At 53.7% G+C, this 17,413-nt stretch overlaps 1 protein-coding gene across 1 annotated transcript; it reads right to left on the minus strand.

Annotated features, from left to right (window-relative positions):
- Positions 1–5,796: 5,796 nt before the first annotated feature.
- Positions 5,797–13,872, minus strand: DLL3 (delta like canonical Notch ligand 3). Its single transcript, XM_042969170.1, has 9 exons — positions 13,800–13,872; positions 13,389–13,670; positions 12,482–12,536; positions 11,121–11,363; positions 9,849–10,063; positions 8,709–8,931; positions 6,685–7,276; positions 6,359–6,443; positions 5,797–6,014 (listed from the first exon to the last, which is right to left on the minus strand). The coding sequence occupies exons 1-9, from the start codon at positions 13,866–13,868 to the stop codon at positions 6,009–6,011; spliced, it is 1,770 nt and encodes a 589-aa protein (XP_042825104.1). The 5' UTR covers positions 13,869–13,872; the 3' UTR covers positions 5,797–6,008.
- Between the last annotated feature and the right edge of the window lie 3,541 nt (positions 13,873–17,413).

The following is a 17,413-nucleotide window of genomic DNA, read 5'->3' on the forward strand; positions in this document are numbered from 1 at the left end:
ACTGCGCTGGGCCTCCAGCGCCCTGATCAGCAAACCCCTGGTCCAGTGATCAGGTTCCCTGTCCAGTGGGGGAAACAGCCATCACCAACCAACAACCGCCCAGTGTGGCCGGGGCTGGAGTAGGGAAGGCACAGGCAGAGGGGTCAGAGACAAGGCGAGAGAGGCACAGGAGCCTGCAGAATCCCAAAAGGTGCTAGAACCAGCCTGGGGCGGAGGGGGCTCCCTGAAAAAATAACTGGGTGGTCAGGAGAAAACTAAAAATAATAACTAGCAAAAATAACAAGAGTTTGCAGTTACACAGTGCTAAGTGCTACACATATAAATAACCACAGCTAGTAAGTGGCACAGCCAGGATTCAAATGGAAACTGTCAGGCTCCAGAATGCTGGTACTTAACCACTCTGCAAATGGCCCCATCGCACTGTGAGCTCCTGGGGGGGCGGGACTTACTTGCCTCCTTCACTGCTGAGTCCCCTGCTCCCAGAATAAGAGCTGGCATGTTCATGGGAGGTCCACAGGTGTTTCATAAATATTTACCTTTTTAAAAACAAGTTTTAACACTCACATGAAATTGGAAAAACAGTGTATAGAATCCTGTAGGGGTCTCTGGGTGGCTCAGTCGGTTAAGCATCTGACTCTTCATTTCGGCTCAGGTCACAATCTCGTGGTTCGTGAGAGCCTGCATTGCGCTCTCGAGTGGAACCTACTTTGGACTCTCTCTCTCTGCCCCTGCCCTGCTCTCTCTCTCTCTCTCAAAAAATAAGTAAGCTATAAAAAAATTTTTTTTTTTTTAAGAATCCTGTATTAACTTCCATCCAGCTTTCCCCAATAATAGCATCACATGTAACTACAGTCCCTTGTCAAAACCAGGACTCTGACATTGGTCCAATACTATTAGGTCAGGTACAGACCTTATGTTGAATCATGGAAGAGTTTTAAAAGGAGAGTCATGGGGCACCTGGGTGGCTCAGTCGGTTGTGTGTCCAACTCTTGATTTTGGCTCTGTTCATAACGCCAGGGTCCTGGGATAAAGCCCCATGCTCAGCAGAGCCCCTTGGAATTCTCTCTCTCTCTCCCCCTGCCCTTCTCCCCTGCTCACCCTCTCTCTCCCTCTCTCAAAATTAAAAGTTTTTTAAATTTTAAATAGGAAAATCTTGAGAGACATCGAATTTTTTGTGTGACTCTATCTAAGCAAGTTTCTACCCCTCTCTGGGCTTCAGTTTGCCTCCCTGTGAAAAGGGCTTTCCTCTTACCACATAATATTGAGAACTAACACTGAGCATCTATTATCTGACAGCCTCTGATACAAAATGCTTTGTACATATTTAAAATGTGTCTCCAAGTCGCCATTCATTTTTCATTTCTTTCCCTCTCTAGTTCAAGACTCTTGAAGCTTGTGAATTCTTTCTTCTGACAATTCAAATCTACTATTGAGCTCTTCTGGAGGATTTTTCATTTTAGATAGCCTCCTTTTCGGCCCCAGAATTTCCATTTCTTTTTTATTTTTTTTTAACATTTATTTATTTTTGAGACAGAGAGAGAGCATGAACAGGGGAGGGTCAGAGAAAGAGGGAGACACAGAATCTGAAACAGGCTCCAGGCTCTGTGCTAACAGCTCAGAGCTCAGCTCTGTTAGCACAGAGCCCGACACGGGGCTCGAACCCACAGACCGCGAGATCATGACCTGAGCCGAAGTTGGACACTTAAGCAACTGAGCCACCCAGGCGCCCCTCCATTTCTTTTTAAAATAACTTCTTTCTCTGTTGATAGTCTCTATTTGGTGCCACATGGTTTATTGCTTTTAGTTTTTTTTTTTTTTAAGCTTTATTTATTTTTGAGAGAGAGAGAGAGTGCAAGCAGGGAAGGGGCAGAGAGATGGGGACAGAACATCCCAAGCGGGCTCTGTGCTGACAGCAGGGAGCCCGATGCAAGGCTGGAACTCAGAAGTCTTGAGATCATGACCTGAGCCAAAGTCGGATGCTCAACCGACTGAACCACCCAGGCGCCCCTGCTTTTACTTCTTTAATCACAGTTGCCTTTTGCTCTCCAAACATATTTGTAATGGCTGCTTTGAAGGCTTTGTTCATTCCAACATGTGGTCACTCTCCCCAGGGTGGGCAGTTTCTCTTGCCTCCCTCCCCCTCCAGTATGCCGTTCTTACTTCCACACCTATCTCGTATTTTTTTGTTGGGAACCGGACATTTCAGATAGCACATTATGGCAACTCTGGGCACTGACCCCGACTCCCTGGGGTTTGTTTCCCCGGTTAGTGACTGGCTAGGTGATTTAAGTCTATTCTCCTTTCTCCAGCAAGTGTAGAGCAGGGGGGGGTGGATGGGGACACAAACTCAGATATGCCCAGTCATCCGGGGCTGGTGGGTTTGGGCAGGTTCTCTGGGTCTTTCTGACTGTGCCGGGCAGGTAAGCTCCACCAACTGTCAGATGTTTGCTCTACAGTCCTCATTGTTTTCAACACCATGGGGGCATCAACTTTTTCAGAGACAGATCCAATCAAATTAGGGATCCTTTGAATGGTTAGCTCCCGGAGTCAGTTTGAGATTTCTGACCCCAGGAAGGCTCCTCCCAGCTGTCTCTTTCCTTGGCTCTCCAGCAAACTAGCCAGAACCTACCCATCTCCTTCCATCGCTTTCCAGCACAACTTCCGCTGTTTTTGAGGCACCTTTAGGCTTGAACTCCACACTGTTGTGAACAGTCTGTTCCTTTGAGAAAAGACTTGGGGGCTCTCTGTTCTGCAGCCTGCCTTCCCAACAGACAAAATCTCTGAGCCACAGCTCTGATACTGGGGAGGGGGACAATGGTAGGCTTGGCTCAGAGTAACCCCACTTTAGGAGCGGAGTCCTCAGCGGGGTGAGGCGGCAGCCCCAGGTCTCTTAGCTTGCCCTCTGGATGTGAACCCCCTGCCCCAGGAGCCAGGGAGGGACAGTCAGGGCTCCGGCATTCTTGGCCACAACACATCGAACACAGAGTCCCCCAAGTACGGGCTGGGCTGGAGAAGGGAGCCCCCACCTCTCGGTGGTGCTCCCCCAGAACTCAGCCTCAGCAACAAGTAGCTGGTGGCAGGATGAGAGAGACTGACGCTCTGCCCCTCCCCTGAGGACAGCCTCCAGCTTGGAGCTGGGGGCGGGGAGGGAGCCCAGGCAGGAATGGAGGAGGGGGGTGTTACTGGAGCAGGGGGGGAGGGGGTGGGGGGGGAGGGTATTGGTTTACTTGTTACTGATTCTCCCTGTTCTCACCAAACGTTTAGATTTTCTCGAATGAACGGTTATTAATTTGCTATGTGCCTTCAGGATCATTCCCAGAGGCTTTAAACAGTTGATCTGTCATTTTGTTTTTATAATTTGCACCAGTTTGCCGGCAAGCGGGTCTGCCGAGCTCCTCCTGAGGTGAATGCCAGGTGAACTCCATACAGTCCATTTTTAAAACACAAATGGCAGCACCCTATACATTCCTTTGCACCTTGTCCCTTCCCCCCCAGTCTTGCACAAAATGCATAGATGGTAATTTCATATTAGCACATCGATATCTGCCTCATCCTTTTAACAATTGTGTAATATCCTGTTTATAAATGGCCCCTAATTAATGTAACCAGTCCCCTCTCATCAGACACTTAGGGTGTTCACAGCCTTTCCCTATTATAAACAACCACTGCAGGGGCGCCTGGGTGGTTCAGTCGGTTAAGCATCCAACTTCGGCCCAGGTCATGATCTCACAGTTTATGGGTTTGATCCCCACATCAGGCTGTGAGCTGTCAGCACAGAGCCTGGAGCCTGCTTCAGATTCTGTGTCTCCCTCTCTCTGTGCCCCTTCCCCGCTCGTGCTCTCTCTCTCTAAAATAAATAAAAACACTACAAACAACCACTGCAATACAGACACCTTTGTGCACAAGTGAAAGTTTACGTGTAATTCGTATCCTAGACACGAAACCACCAAATTGAAGGGAATGTGAATTTTTCATTTCATTCTTTTAATGTCACATATTTATTTTAAGGGAGAAAGAGAGAGGAAACAAGCAGGGGAGGGGCAGGGGTAGAGGGAGAGAAAGAATCCCAAGCAGGCTCCACGCTGTCCGCACAGAGCCTGACACCGGGCTCGAACTCATGAACCGAACCATGAGAGCACAACCTGAGCCGAAATCCTGAGTTGGAAGCTTCAGTGACTGAGCCACACAGGCGCCCGTGAATTTTTCATTTTAGAAATTATATTAAATTACCCTTCTGATGTTTTGTGTGATGCCTCATAAACATCAGGGTGTTGAGGCAGCCGACACAGCTGCATTTTTGGTGTTTAGAAACAAGGCAGCACAACCACGTCCACACAAACCCTACCGCTCTTCAGCACCGAGGCGTCAGGAAGGACAGCTGCATCCCAAACCCCGCACTCGCCGGCTCTGTCTCCGCAGTAGTTACTTCCCTCTTTGAGCCTCAACTTTCTCTTCTATAAAATGGATCCCTTCTCCTCTCACTGACTGGTTCTGTTGTGTTAAAAAAGAAAGCGCGGGGGGGGGGGGGGGGGGGGGCGCTGGGTGGCTCAGTCGGTTAAGTGTCCAACTTCGGCTCAGGCCATGATCTCATGGTTTGTGAGTTTGAGTCCTGCGTGGGGCTCTGTGCTGACAGCTCAGAGCCTGGAGCCTGCTTTGGATTCTGTGCGTCCCCCCTCTCTCTCTCTGCCCTCCCCTGCTTGCACTCTCTTTCTCAAAAATGTAAAAAATTAAAATTAAAAAAAGAAAAAGAAAAGAAAGCACAGGCTGGAGGGGGCGGGTGCTGGCTGGCTCAGTAGATGGAGTGTATGACTTATGATCTCAGGGCCGTGAGTTAGAGCCCCACGTTGGGTGTAGAGATTACTTAAAAATAAAATCTTAAAAAAAAAAAAAAAAGTACAGGCTCAAAATGACATCACTTGGGCCAAGTCACCAAACTGGGGCTTAATACCCAACCAATTTGCAGTTTCAACTCCGCCGAAAAAAATGTAAGTCTTAACAGGTCAGTCAGGAATTTTCTGGTCAGCACCCGTAAGGTGATCAGTCACATGGACCCCCTCCATCCCCCAAAGCAAGCTGAGGTTAAGTCCCCAATAAGACCCCCTGCCTTTCCCCTAGAGGAAGGTGACAGTGCCTGGAACAATCCTTTCTTTGATAACTTCCTTGCCCCCCTCTCCTTCCTATAAAAACCTTCCACTTTGTGCAACTCCTCGGAGCGTCCCTCTACTCACCAGACAGGAGGCTGCCCAACTCACGAATCCCTTCATAAAGCCAATTAGCTCTTCAAACTTACTCAGCTGTTTTGCCTGCCTGATACAATACTCTCAGGTCTAGTAACAAACCCCGATTTGAGGCAGAGGGAGGGACACTGGTCTAGCCACAGTTTCCACCTGATTTGGACAGCCTGACTTACTTCACTTCCCGCCGCACGCTAGACAAATAACCAGGACTGACCAATCACAATAAAACACACTGGGGGGGGGGGGGGGGGGGGGGAGGCAAGGCCACGTGACACGCCAGAGCCAATGAAAGCCCGTTTGCAAATGAAGTCGTTCCCAGACACAACTGGGGGGGGGGGGGTGGGACGGGGACTCCCGGTCCTGAATCCAGCTCTGCTGAAACTACACCCACTACAAGATTCATTTTTATGAACTAATACATTCTCCTCCTTATTTAAGCCACTTTGAGTTGTTTCTGATCCCTCCAGCAGAGTCGTAACTGGTATGCTTCCCAGGAGACACGATCTCTCCCCTCAGTCCCAACACGGAGTACAAAGCACTTAGCCCAGTGAGCCAAAGCTGATCAAAGTAAGAGCCTTTATAGAGGTCTCTGGAGAGATGGAGAGAGGAGAAAATAGGATATAAATAACCATTATGTACAACTCCCAACAGTAAAATTCTCCCAGCCACCCCCTCCAGCTCCAAAGTGTCTAAGGCAGAACATTGGGCACCACCAAGTAAATACAAAAATATCCGGGTTCTGTCTCCAGGCGCTGATGGAGAAGGGGCAGGTCAGGCCTAGAAATGAAATGAGTAGGTGGCATTAGAAAGGGCTGCCCCTCTGCCTCCTCTCCCTCTCCCCAGGGAGGGGAAAACAGTGAAGCTCTGGCTGAGGCTCCCACTGTGACCTCACGAAGGCCACAGGTCTGCCAAAGAGAAGATGGCAAATAGCTCCAAACGACAGCAAAAGGGCTACAAACTGGAATTAAATTAAGCCGTAACTGAGGGGTGGCTTAAGGACCTTCCAGAGACTCTACCCTCCTCAGCTTACAGATAGGGTAAAGGAGGGCTACGGGAAATGCAGGGGCTGCCTCCGCCCAGCGTGCCCAAAGTGCGCGGAGCGGGTAGAGGTGGGTAGCTACCTCCCGGGCATAGACGGAAGGCGCAGATATGACGTAAATCGCACGAGAGTCTCCATCTTCGGGGTGACTCCAGTCCGCGGGCTGGCTGCGGGAGGAAAAGAATAAGATCTCGACCCTTCAAATTCTCAGTTCTTGCTTCCCCCACCCACCATGGAGAGAACCCAAGGCCAACTAAGGGGGCTAAGGAACCTCCCAATCAAAGAGGCCTCGGGCAGGTAAGAGGAAGGAACCAATCAAGAAGGTGTATCGAGGAATCAAGCCAATTGCACTATGGAGGCTGAGGTAAGCAGCCAGGAGAGACAAGGCGAACGTCTGCGGTCCCTCACCTCGGGCCATCCTCGGAACCCTCCTGCGTTCTCCGGTTGTTGAGTGCGTCTGGTAGCGCATGCACCGATGGCTCCGGGGTCCCCGCCAGCAAGCGAGACCCAGTATCCCGGACAGGACCACGGCGTCGCACGTGGACCAGCAAGAGCGCAGTGCCGGCCAAGCCCGCGGCCACCAGCAGTCCCAAAGCCGGGGGCAAAAGGAAGCGCTGGGGATCCCCCTGCCTCAGGCCTGGTAGGGCCGCGGGTAACGCGCCTGTGCCGTCGTCCACGCCGACGGGGTGAACCGGAAACTCGCAGCGCGCGCCCATGTAGCCGGGCGCGCAGGCGCAGACGAGGCCGGAGAAGTGGGCGTAGCAGCGGCCGCCGTGGGCGCAGGGGCGCGCGGCACACGGGTCGGCGCGCTCGCGGCAGTCACGGCCGCCGAAGCCCAGTGCGCAGGAACAGCGTCGCGCGCCACCACCCTCCAGGCACGTGCCGCCGTTGGCGCAGGCGCGGCCGGTGCAGTCGTCCAGGTCGTGCTCGCAGCGCGGCCCCGCGAAGCCGGCGCGGCAGCGGCAGCGCAGGGCGTGGCCCAGGTCCAGGCAGAGCCCGCCTGTGGGGAAGGGGCGTCAGCAGCAAGGCCCGGACGTCTGCTCCTCGGCTCTGTAACCCCTGCCCGCCCTTTCCTCTGGGTCCCCACTCCCTCCATCTAACTCTAGGGCCAGCCTCTGGAAAAGCAAGTCTGCTTTTCTCCCGGTGAAGTCTTGGATTAAGTCGGCCTCGCCTCTTCGGCGCCCTGTGTCCCTGTATCTTTCTCTCGGCTTCAACAATACTCAAATGGCAGTTGCAGAACATGTTTTAGCCAGCTGGCCTTTGCCGGTGCCTTCTGCCTAGGATGCCCTTTCCCTTTTCACTTCCTCCTTTCCTCCCATTCTTTTCACCTCTTCTCTTCCTGAGCTCACCCTTCAGGTCTCTGCTGTCTCCTCCAGGAAGCCTTCCCTGACTCCATCCCAGCCCTGCGCTCCCCCATCACAACCCTGACAACTCTGGACTCCGAGGACAAGTGTGCCCTCCCCCACTGGACTGGTACCCCCATGAGGGCGGGGCCCAGAGCTGCTCTGGTCACTGCCACGTCCCTAGTACCACTCAGCCCAGAGTGAACACTCAGGGTTTTGGAGAGTTTTTACACTCATGATCTTCTAACACCTATATCAGATCAGGTCTCTCCACTGCTCAGAAGACTCCTGTGGCTCCATCTCCCGCGGGGAAAACCAAAACTCCTCATCATAGCCCATGAAGTCCCACCGGGTCTGTCACCTCCCTGACCTCATCTCTCACCACTCTCCCTGCTCCTTCTGCATCAGCTTCCCTGGGACCCTTAACCAGCCAGGTACATTCCGACCTCAGGGCCTCTGCACTTCCTGTTCCCTCTACCTGGAACATACTCTTCCCCCAGATCCCCGCATGGCTCCCTCCACTACCTTCAGCAAGCTTTTCCCTAACCACTTTGGCTCAAGTGTCAACCTTCCAGCTCATACACACCCCCCTCTGACTTTATTTTTCTTCTTAGTTTTTATCACCATCTAACGTCCCATATAATTTATTTATTTATTTTGTTTATCAGCTCTATGAGGGTAGGGATTTTTGTCTATCTCATTCCCTGCTGTTTCCCTAGTGCCTAGAACAGGACCTGGAACACTGTAGATACTCATTTTTTTTTTTTTTAAGTACTCTCTACACCCAAAATGGGGCTTGAACTTACAACCCCGAGATCGAAAGTTACATGCTCCACCGACTGAGCCAGCCAGGTGCCCCCTACTCCAATATTTTTGAGACAGGAATACCACCTTGTGCATTTTACAGAACAAACAGGCTGGGCAGAGGGGGAGGGTCACTTCCCCAGGCCACAAGCTAGAGAGAGCAGAGCTAGGATTCCCACCCAGGACTGTCTGAGCCAAGCCCTGCTTTTGCCCACTGACCATGCAGGGGACCCCCCCCATATCCCCCCCACACACCATCCCTCACCATCTGTCCTCCCACCTCACCGTTCCGGCACGGTTTCAGGCTGCACCGGTCCACTCTCTTCTCACAGTTGGAGCCTTGGAAACCGGGTGGACAGTGGCAGACGTAGGCAGAGTCAGGGTCTGCGCCTCCCACACACAAGCCGCCATTGAAGCAAGGTCCATCCGCACACGTCACCCCGCTCACCTCACACCGCAATCCGTAGAACCCGCGGGGACAGGCGCATTCGAAGGATCCTGATGTCTCCTGGGTAGCAGCAAGAGGGCTTCAGAACGGGGTCTCCTGGGAGCAAAATCCCATCCCCCCTCCTACCTCGAACATGGGGGGCTGCTCATTGTCCCGTCCTGCCTCACCTGGGAAGTCCCCCATGAAACAATCCCTCGCTGCACTCCATGTTTCTGGATCCGCCCATCCAAGCCCACAGAGGGGAGGCTCTGGAGGCCCGGAGAGCCCCCATTCCCACTTCTACACCTTCACCTACAAATGCTGCCAGCCTGGTCTGCCCTCCCGATTTTGTCCGCAGAGCCAAATCCCACTTCCAGGTCCTAGCCCTAAGACCACCTCCCCCGTGAAGCCTTCTCTGATCTCCCCTTCTCAGGCCCTCCCCCTACCTTGAACCCTGACTGTTCTCACCGTCCGTTGGTGGCACCGTTCAGGTGGCCCACGCTGGGCTCCACTTTATCCCAGTACACCCCAGCTTCATGCCCACTGCCACATGTTTGCTTTCCCCAGGCCACCCAGCTGGTCTACCCACTCCACTGCCCCTCAGCCAAATTGGACGTCAGAAGCCCCCAGCCCTGGGCCCATCTCTAGGAAGCCTTCTCTAATGCTCCCTCATCCTAAATTCCCAACTCGCCTGGCCCCACTGCTGCCCACTTTGAGCCCCCAGGTTGTTCTCTACTCTGGGGGTGGGGGGAAAGTTGGTAGCCCCATAGGACTCATCATCCACGTGCCTGCACCTTTAGGTGCCACCCACTGGGCCTGTTCTTCCCAATCCTATTCCCATCACCTAATTCCACCTCGTGGCCCCAGATGCAGGTTGGACAGCCCCAGGAAGCCCTCCCCTGACAGCTACCCCCAGCCCTTCCCGGGGTGTGATCTCAAACAGCCCCAGATGGGGGTAAAGTACGGATCAGGATGACGTAGGAGGGGGTGATACTGACACTGCAGCTGCCCCCGTTGGCACATGGGTTCCCATCACAGGGCCCAGGCCTGGGTACAAGGCATCCAGTGGCAGCAGAGGATGGGCCCCTGGGAGTGAGGCAGCTGCTGGAGACGGGGATGGTGCAGAGGGGCCCAGTCCAGCCCTCCAGGCATCGACATTCATTGGGCTGCTCACAGAAGCCGTGGTCTGGACTGCAGCCGGCCCGACATGCCGCTACGGGGGAAGAAGAGGCAGAGGGAAGAGTAACATTGATGAGAGCAGGGTCAGGAAGATAGGAATCGGACAAGTGTCTGGGCGCTCTGTGTGCACCACCCCGTTTCATCCTTGTGACAGACAACCCTCTGGGCTATATGGTATTGTAACTTCCCCCTCGGTTCCCAAACAGGGAAACTGAGGCCCAGAAAGGAAGACAGGAAGTACCAGACAGAGAATGTGAACCCAGGCCACTGAGCTCCAGAGTCTGTGTTCTCAGAAGGAGAATGGAGTGGGGGCTCCAGGGTCTGAGCCTGGAGAGAGGAGAGTGAGAGAAGGGGCTTGGGGCTTGGGGAAGGGCCCCTGGCCTTTCAGGGGGAATTGGGAAGGTCTTGAATTTGGGCAGGTCTGGGAGAATCTGGATAAGCCTGGGAGTCCTACGGGCTTCCGTGGGGCTCAGACGTTTGGGGAGGGGGTCTGAGAGTACCCATAATGGAAGTCAGGGATCCAAGCTTTAGAAAGCAATGGTATCTGGCCCGCAATTGCAAGGAGAGAGGATAAAGAATCCTTTAATGAGGGGGTTGTGGGAAACTGCGAGGAGTTTCCAAAGCTCCTGGGTGGGGGTAAGAAGGGCCCCAAGCGTTAGAAGAGTTTAGAGGGTCCTAGCATCCGGAAAGGGGTGTGGCATGGGTTAGAGGTGGAACCGGGCGTGGGTACCGGCATGGGAAATGGGTGTGGGTTCCTATTAGGGAAGACAAAAGCGTTAGGAAGAGAGAAGCGGGTGGAGTGCCCAGGCGGGGCTAGAGAGAAGTCTAGGGTCCTCAGTTTCCCCGAAGGTGGTAGCTGGATCGTGGGGAGGGGGCTGAACCGCGAGTGGGGCTGGAGCGGGCCGTGGGTACTTGGCCAGCGGTCCGCAGCATTCCCTAGTTTCCTGGAGAGGGATGTCTGCGGTCCCCGGGCTGAGCTCTTGGGTCCCCAGTTCCCTGAAGACGGTAAGGAGGTTGTGCAAGGGGCCTGGGGGCCGCGAGTGCAGCTAAGGAAGGGCCGGGGATGGGGTGGGGTGGAACGCAGGACTCACGCGCTGCCTCGCACTCGTCCTCGACCGGCGCGCAGGGGCGCAATTCTGGGCCGCACCGCGAGGGGGCGCTGCGCGAGCGGCAGAGGCGCGCGCATGCGGCCCCGACGGCGGGCGGCTCGCAGCGCGCGCGGTAGGAGAAACGTAGTTCCCAGGCGCCTGCGCGCTGCACATCCCGCGCCCACGGGCCCCCGGCCGCTAGGCGGCGCCGGCCGGCCACGCGCGCCAGAAGGCTCCAGGCGGGCCCTGCGGGAAGAAGGGAGCCACGTTGGGGTGGGGGGCCGGGCCGGAGCCGACCCGACTCAGTCTCGCAGTACAGATGGAGCTTGCACTCTCCTGGCTTGTACTCTCCCTGCCCCTCTTAGCGAGGCCCAAACACCACTTTGAGAGCCCTGAGAATGGCGGTTCAACCCTTAGCAAGGCTGTAAACTCCTATAATGTGCCCTGGGACCTTTGATGTCACGATCCCGTTAGTACCCTATGACCATCATGATGAGAACAGTTCTCCCACAGAAGCCGAAATAACCCTATATTTTGCACCAGAATCTGTGTATATTAAGGCAGTAATGAGACCTCTTAACACCCTGTGACATCTGCTATCTCTATATGGCCAAGGGGCAACGGCAGGTCTTTTGAAGTCGTAACACCCCCAAATTGTGTCTCAGGATCTTCCTAGAGCAAAATGGTGACAGAGATCCCAATTACTAGACCATAAATGACCCTCATTGCCTGAAGCCTTGGGATACCGAGACAGTGGCATTTTCTCCCCAGCAAAACTGTCACCCCCCCCAACATTGTGCCACAGCTTTCTATATCTACACGGTGACAGCACACCCCCACTGTGGGCCTTACATGGTACCCAAATCCCCCTCAAATTAAGGATAAAATACCATATCCCTCCCTGAAACCTTTGCTCAATATTCTCTCTGGTGAAACTGTGACATCCCGTTAGGGCTCCTGGGACCTCTATAGGGACACCATGACAGAACAGGAAGTAACCCATATTGAACCCTGGGGTTATCATATTCAGATGGCGATAGAGCAGAACTGTGAGATGCTATATCCTGCTCTGGTGGCTTCGATTCTAAGATAGTACGAGAGCTTCCCTCTGGCATACTTCACCTGGGATCCGGCCAGAGACTCCTACATCCAGAACCAGGACATTTCTACACTGACATGCCATGAGCCCCGGGGCTACTAACACCCAGCACCACACTCTGGGAGCTGTGGGGACCTCCTGGGTCCGGCGATCCCGTGAACGCTCCTACGGATAGCCCCGTGTCACTATCTTGGAACTTACATCAGGCCCAATTCCCTGGAGCCCCCACACTCTACACTTCAGTCTGATGACTAAAGACACTCACCGCCAATCTGTTCTAACTCTTCTCTCCAGGTTTCGATGATGAGAGAGAAGGTGCCCTGGTTGGGTGGAGGAAGGAGGAAAGGATGGAAGACAGTGGTCAGGGTGGGGGGGAGGGTACTTGATGAAGGCCAGATTTTAGGGGTGATGGTCATTCCAGGGACCAAGCAGACAAGGGACAATTCTGAGAGGGACTGGCCCAGGGAAGGAATGACAGTTTGGGCTTCCTTTATTGAGCCCTTACTGCAGATAAAAACTATACTGGAAATACCTGGTTGAATCCCTCAAAAGGGACCCCTGTGAGGTATCATGATGATCCCATTTTATAGATGAGGAAACTGAGGCTGGAAAAGGGAAAGTCACCTTGCCCAAAAGGCCAAGGGGTCTAGAATTCATACACAGGTCTGTTCACCTCTCCACTTTTGGGGCTGTGGGATGGGAGATAGGATTTTGAAGGTAAAATTCATGCATATGGGCCCCAACCGGAATATCTGAGAAGGGATAAAGTGAGAGGAGATTGGGGTCCCAAAGACAGGGTATGGGAAGGTCCCAAGTGCATGGAGATTTGGAGATAAAGGTAAGGAGTCAAGTGTTTAGGGATCCCCAAGGAAGAGAGGTAGTATTCTGTGAATTGAAGATTTACAGAAGTAAGTTTGGGGTTCTGGGAATTTGGGGTCTCAAGCATGCAGGGCGGGGGTCAGAACATTTGGGATCTCCATAGGGGAAGTTGGAGTCAGAAGTTTCTGGTACCTTGTGAGTAGGATTTACGGGTCTAAGAATGTGGGATTCCAGATGATAGTTACTGGTCTGGAAATCTGGGGTCCCTAGGTGGCAAGGTTGGGGTCTTGGAAGTTGGCGGGCAGAAGGCCTCCAAGCACGGGGGGGGGGGGTGCCCTGGGGCGGGTTCTCACCGGCCAGGCTTCCCGGAAGGGCACGCGCATGAAGCCGTCGGGCAGCGGCAGGTCAGGTGCCTGCGCTCCAGGCTGCTGGGTATAGACCGGTCCGCGCGCACTCAGCGCCGCGCCTAGGGCGCACGGAGATTCGCCGGCCTCTTCGGAGACCCCTGGCTTCAGGCAGACCCTAAAGAAGAGGCGGCACGGGCCCTGGGCGCTGCAGGGGGACCGCGGGGCCCCCGGGCCTGGTCCCGGCCCAAAAGAGTGGATCTGCAGCTCGAAGACGCCTGCCGGCCCTGCCTGGGGCCGGAAAGGAGTACCGGGTGAGGGGGCGTGGGGGCCCAGGCGTCCCGTCTGTCCCGCGCCCCCGCCGCACGACTGCTGCGTCCCACCCCTTCCCATCCCACCCCTTTCTATTCCTGCTCTGACCTGGGGAAGGAAAAGAAGCGCCAGGATCACCGTCCGGGACAGGAGCTGGGCCATCTGCGGGCTGACCATGGCCTTTCGGGGGTGCCGGGAGCCGCAGCTGCTGGCTCCCGAGCCTTATATCTGAGGGGACGGCTCCGCCCCTTCAGGCAGCAGCCCGGCTCCAGGAGACCCCAGGGGAGGAGATCGCAGGGGAAAGGGAGCTTGCTGGAGCAACCGTGAGATTGTAATATGGGCAGAAGCAATGTAGTGAGCGTGTGATCTTGTGTGTGGCTGAAGATGAGGTGGGGTTAGGTGCAGCCAGTGTGTAAAGTTATATACGATTTTAAATTCTGTGCCTGTGTGGTGTGATCAAGAGTTACCGGATGGAGGCTGCACGTGACTGTGTGCCTAAAATTGTATATGGTGAAGACAGGTTGTGAGGTTGTAATTCTAAGATTCTGTGGGGTGTGTGTGTGTGTGTGTGTGTGTACGCGTGTGCACCAGCGTGGGAAAACAGGGGTGTACCTGATTATCCTGTGTACTTCTTGAGATTGGCTGTTGTGGATGTGCGTATCATTGCGTAAATGTTAGATCCTGAACACTGTGTGTAGCCATATGAACCTTTAAATCTCTGCTCTGTGCAGGCACCTCTGGGTGGCCGCGTGGGGGGGGAGGGTCTGCGTAAGCCGCGAATAACCGAGCGTCCCTGTGTGAAAGAGGTTAGGTGTGGGAAGTCCGTGGCCGTAGCCCTGCGTGGACGCGACGAAGATCCAGGGTTCTTTGTGGACCCCCACGTGCGTGCACACGCGCGGTGTGTGCTCCCCTCCCGAAGACAAAGCCACCCTTCCAACCCCCGCTTCGCGGACGCACCAGACGCCGGGGTGAGGAGCCCCCGCCCGAGAGGGGGCTCCAGCTGTATGTAAATGCCGCCATCTGCCGGACGGCCGCGCCCCTCCCCCTTTGGGCCGCAGCTGGGCCGCCCGTTTGGCCTCCGGAAGGTGTGAGGAGCAAATGGGCAGGAAATTCCGTCTTCACAAATCAGGGGCCCGCTCCCTCACAGTGGGGGGGAGGGGGCACCCCCGGGCCCTCCAGAAGCCCCTTAGTGTTCCCGGACCACGGCAAGGGAAGCCCAGTGAGGAGCAGATGCTCCGGCTTCTCTGGCCGTAATCGTTCCGTGCCAGGTGCCGAGTGAAGCGCTTAGATGACGTGAACTCCCCGCAAATAAGACGTTTTAATAGTTGGAGGCTAATAATTATGGGGGGGGGGGGCGGGCAGAATACAGGTTCCATTTACAAATTTTTCTTTTGGAGAAGACAGAATGATCAACAAAGCATAGTCCAGCAGAACGGGGCACACACAAGCGCGCAGCAATTTTTAATGAAGGAGAGTTCAACGGAGTAGTTTGTTCTTAGGGGCGCCTGGCTGGCTCAGTCGGTGGCGCGATTGGCTCCTGAGCTCAGGGTGGTGAGCTCGAGCCCCACGTTGGGTGGAGATAGAGATTAAAAATAAAATCTGAATTTTTTTTTTTTTTTTTTTTTTTTTTCCTGAGGCCTGGGGTCTTAGAAGGATTGTGAGCAAGGGGAGCCGTGGTCACTGTGCACACTACCCAGATTCCTTTGTACAGGTCTTCCCTCTAGTTGTGTCTTTTCCACTCCCTCCTCTATTTCATTGTCCTCACCAGATTTCCCCTCCTGCAGGCCTTCCCTCACATCCACCAAGGTGGCCAGGCACCTCCTCTGAGCCCCAGAGCCCCCTGATTACTCTCTCCCAGCTGTGACCACTCTGGCTCGGGGGGCCTAAGCACAAATCTGACCCGTGTCCCTCTCCTGCAGGCTCTTGCATGGCTCTCCTGTGCCTTCAAAACACAGAGACTCTAAGGTTGACACCTGAGGCCCTCCTTCCACATACCCTCCCCCTACTCAGACTGGCTCTGTAGCCCTAAACACAGAGCCAGACCTCATGGACTGATTACCAGGAGGCAAATTAGACCCTTTACTGGGGCAGGTGGAGGAGTGAGCTTCCCATCAAAGGAGACATTCAAATGGAATTTGGACAGTCCTTAAAAACTGCTGTGGGAAAAGGCAGATTCCTATCCTGGATAATAACTTGGGAAGATAACAGATTCCAGGTCTGAGATATCTCATTTTGAAGATCATAAAAAAAACCAGACTTTATTGAAGGCTTGTGCCAGACAGGATAGTGTTTCAGGTGAATTCTGTCATGTCTGTGTGTAAAGTATACTTTAAGAGATTTCCATGAGTCTCTTTGGCTATTCAGAACTTTTCCTTATTTGCCAACCTTAGGGCCCACAGGTCATGCTGAGGTGACATCCAAGCAAAGACATAAGGTGGGGGGGGGGGGATAAGTAGGGGGAAGAGAGGGAAGTGATAAGGATCCTGGGGAAATATTCCTGGCAGAGGATACAGCAAGCGCAAAGGTCCTGAGGTGACTGCACCTGACACACCCAGATGTCCCCATGGCTTTTCTCATTTCATTATGGTCTGTCAAATATACCTTCCCAGGAGGCCTTCCTTGACTGTTCCATTCAATCCAAAACAGCACCTCAGGGGCACCTGGGTCGCTCGATTGGTTAAGTACCCAACTTCAGCTCAGGTCATCATCTCACAGTTCATAAGTTCGAGCCCTGCATCAGACTCTGCGCTGACAGCTTGGAGCCTTGAGCATGCTTTGGATTCTGTCTCCCTCTCTCTCTCTCTCTCTCTCTGCCCCTCCCCCATTTGTGCTCATTCTCTCAAAAATAAGCATTAAAAACAAAAATAGAGGCACCTGGGTGGTTCAGTCGGTTAAGCATCTGACTTTGGCTCAGGTCCTGATCTCACGGTTTGTGGGTTTGAGCGCCACCCTGGGCTCTGCGCTGACAGTGTGGAGCCTGCTTGGGATTCTCTCTCTCCTCTGCTCATGCACTCGCACACGCTCTCTCAAAAACAGATAAACATTAAAAAAAAATAATAATAAAACAGCACCTCAAGTCTCCAAACCGCTCTATCTCCTTAGTATACCCACTCCCCTTATTTTTCTTTATGCATTTATTGAGAAATATCTGACCATTATCTCCTCCGTAAGAACATGTCTGAGAACATGAGAGCTCTAGGTCTAATTTGCTCACTGATGCACCCTAGTGTCTAGAACAAGGCTGGGCAGTCAGCACTTAGGAAACACTTGCTGAGTAAGTGAATGAATGAGGGAAGTACTACTATTAACCTCCTATGAATGAGTAAACCAAGACCCCTGAGACTTTGCTGGGGTTACAGATACTACACCTTGGGGCTGGGGGGGGTCATGAAAAGTTTAATACTTCTTCGTAGACATCTGTGAGCCTTTAAAAAAAACCTATAGTTCAGGGGTTCAATCTGGCCCACACAGTTACATTTTAATTACTGTAACACCAGCAGACGTCTTTTGAAAATATCGAACTGGTACTAGCACTAAATGCTGGCTGGAGGAAAGGCTGGGACAGCCGGGGCTGGGCGCCACCAAATCAGCCCAGGACACTTTCACCTGTGAAGAGTCAGTATGGGCACCTGGTAAGAAGCACCACAGGAATACAGATGCAGCCTGAGCACGGCCTGTCCTGTTTACGCCTCCCAGCTGCTCTAAGACAGCTCCTACCGTCA

This window comes from Panthera tigris, chromosome E2, assembly GCF_018350195.1.
Source record: "Panthera tigris isolate Pti1 chromosome E2, P.tigris_Pti1_mat1.1, whole genome shotgun sequence".
Classification (NCBI taxonomy): Eukaryota; Metazoa; Chordata; class Mammalia; order Carnivora; family Felidae; genus Panthera; species Panthera tigris.

Coding starts and splice junctions, on each gene's coding strand:
- DLL3 (XM_042969170.1), bottom strand. CDS start 13,868: ATGGTCAGCCCGCAGATGGCCCAGCTCCTGTCCCGGACGGTGATCCTG. Junction 13,671..13,799: donor CGCTTCTTTTCCTTCCCCAG/GTCAGAGCAGGA, acceptor TTCCGGCCCCAG/GCAGGGCCGGCAGGCGTCTT. Junction 10,064..11,120: donor GGACGAGTGCGAGGCAGCGC/GTGAGTCCTGCG, acceptor CTTCCCCCGTAG/CGGCATGTCGGGCCGGCTGC.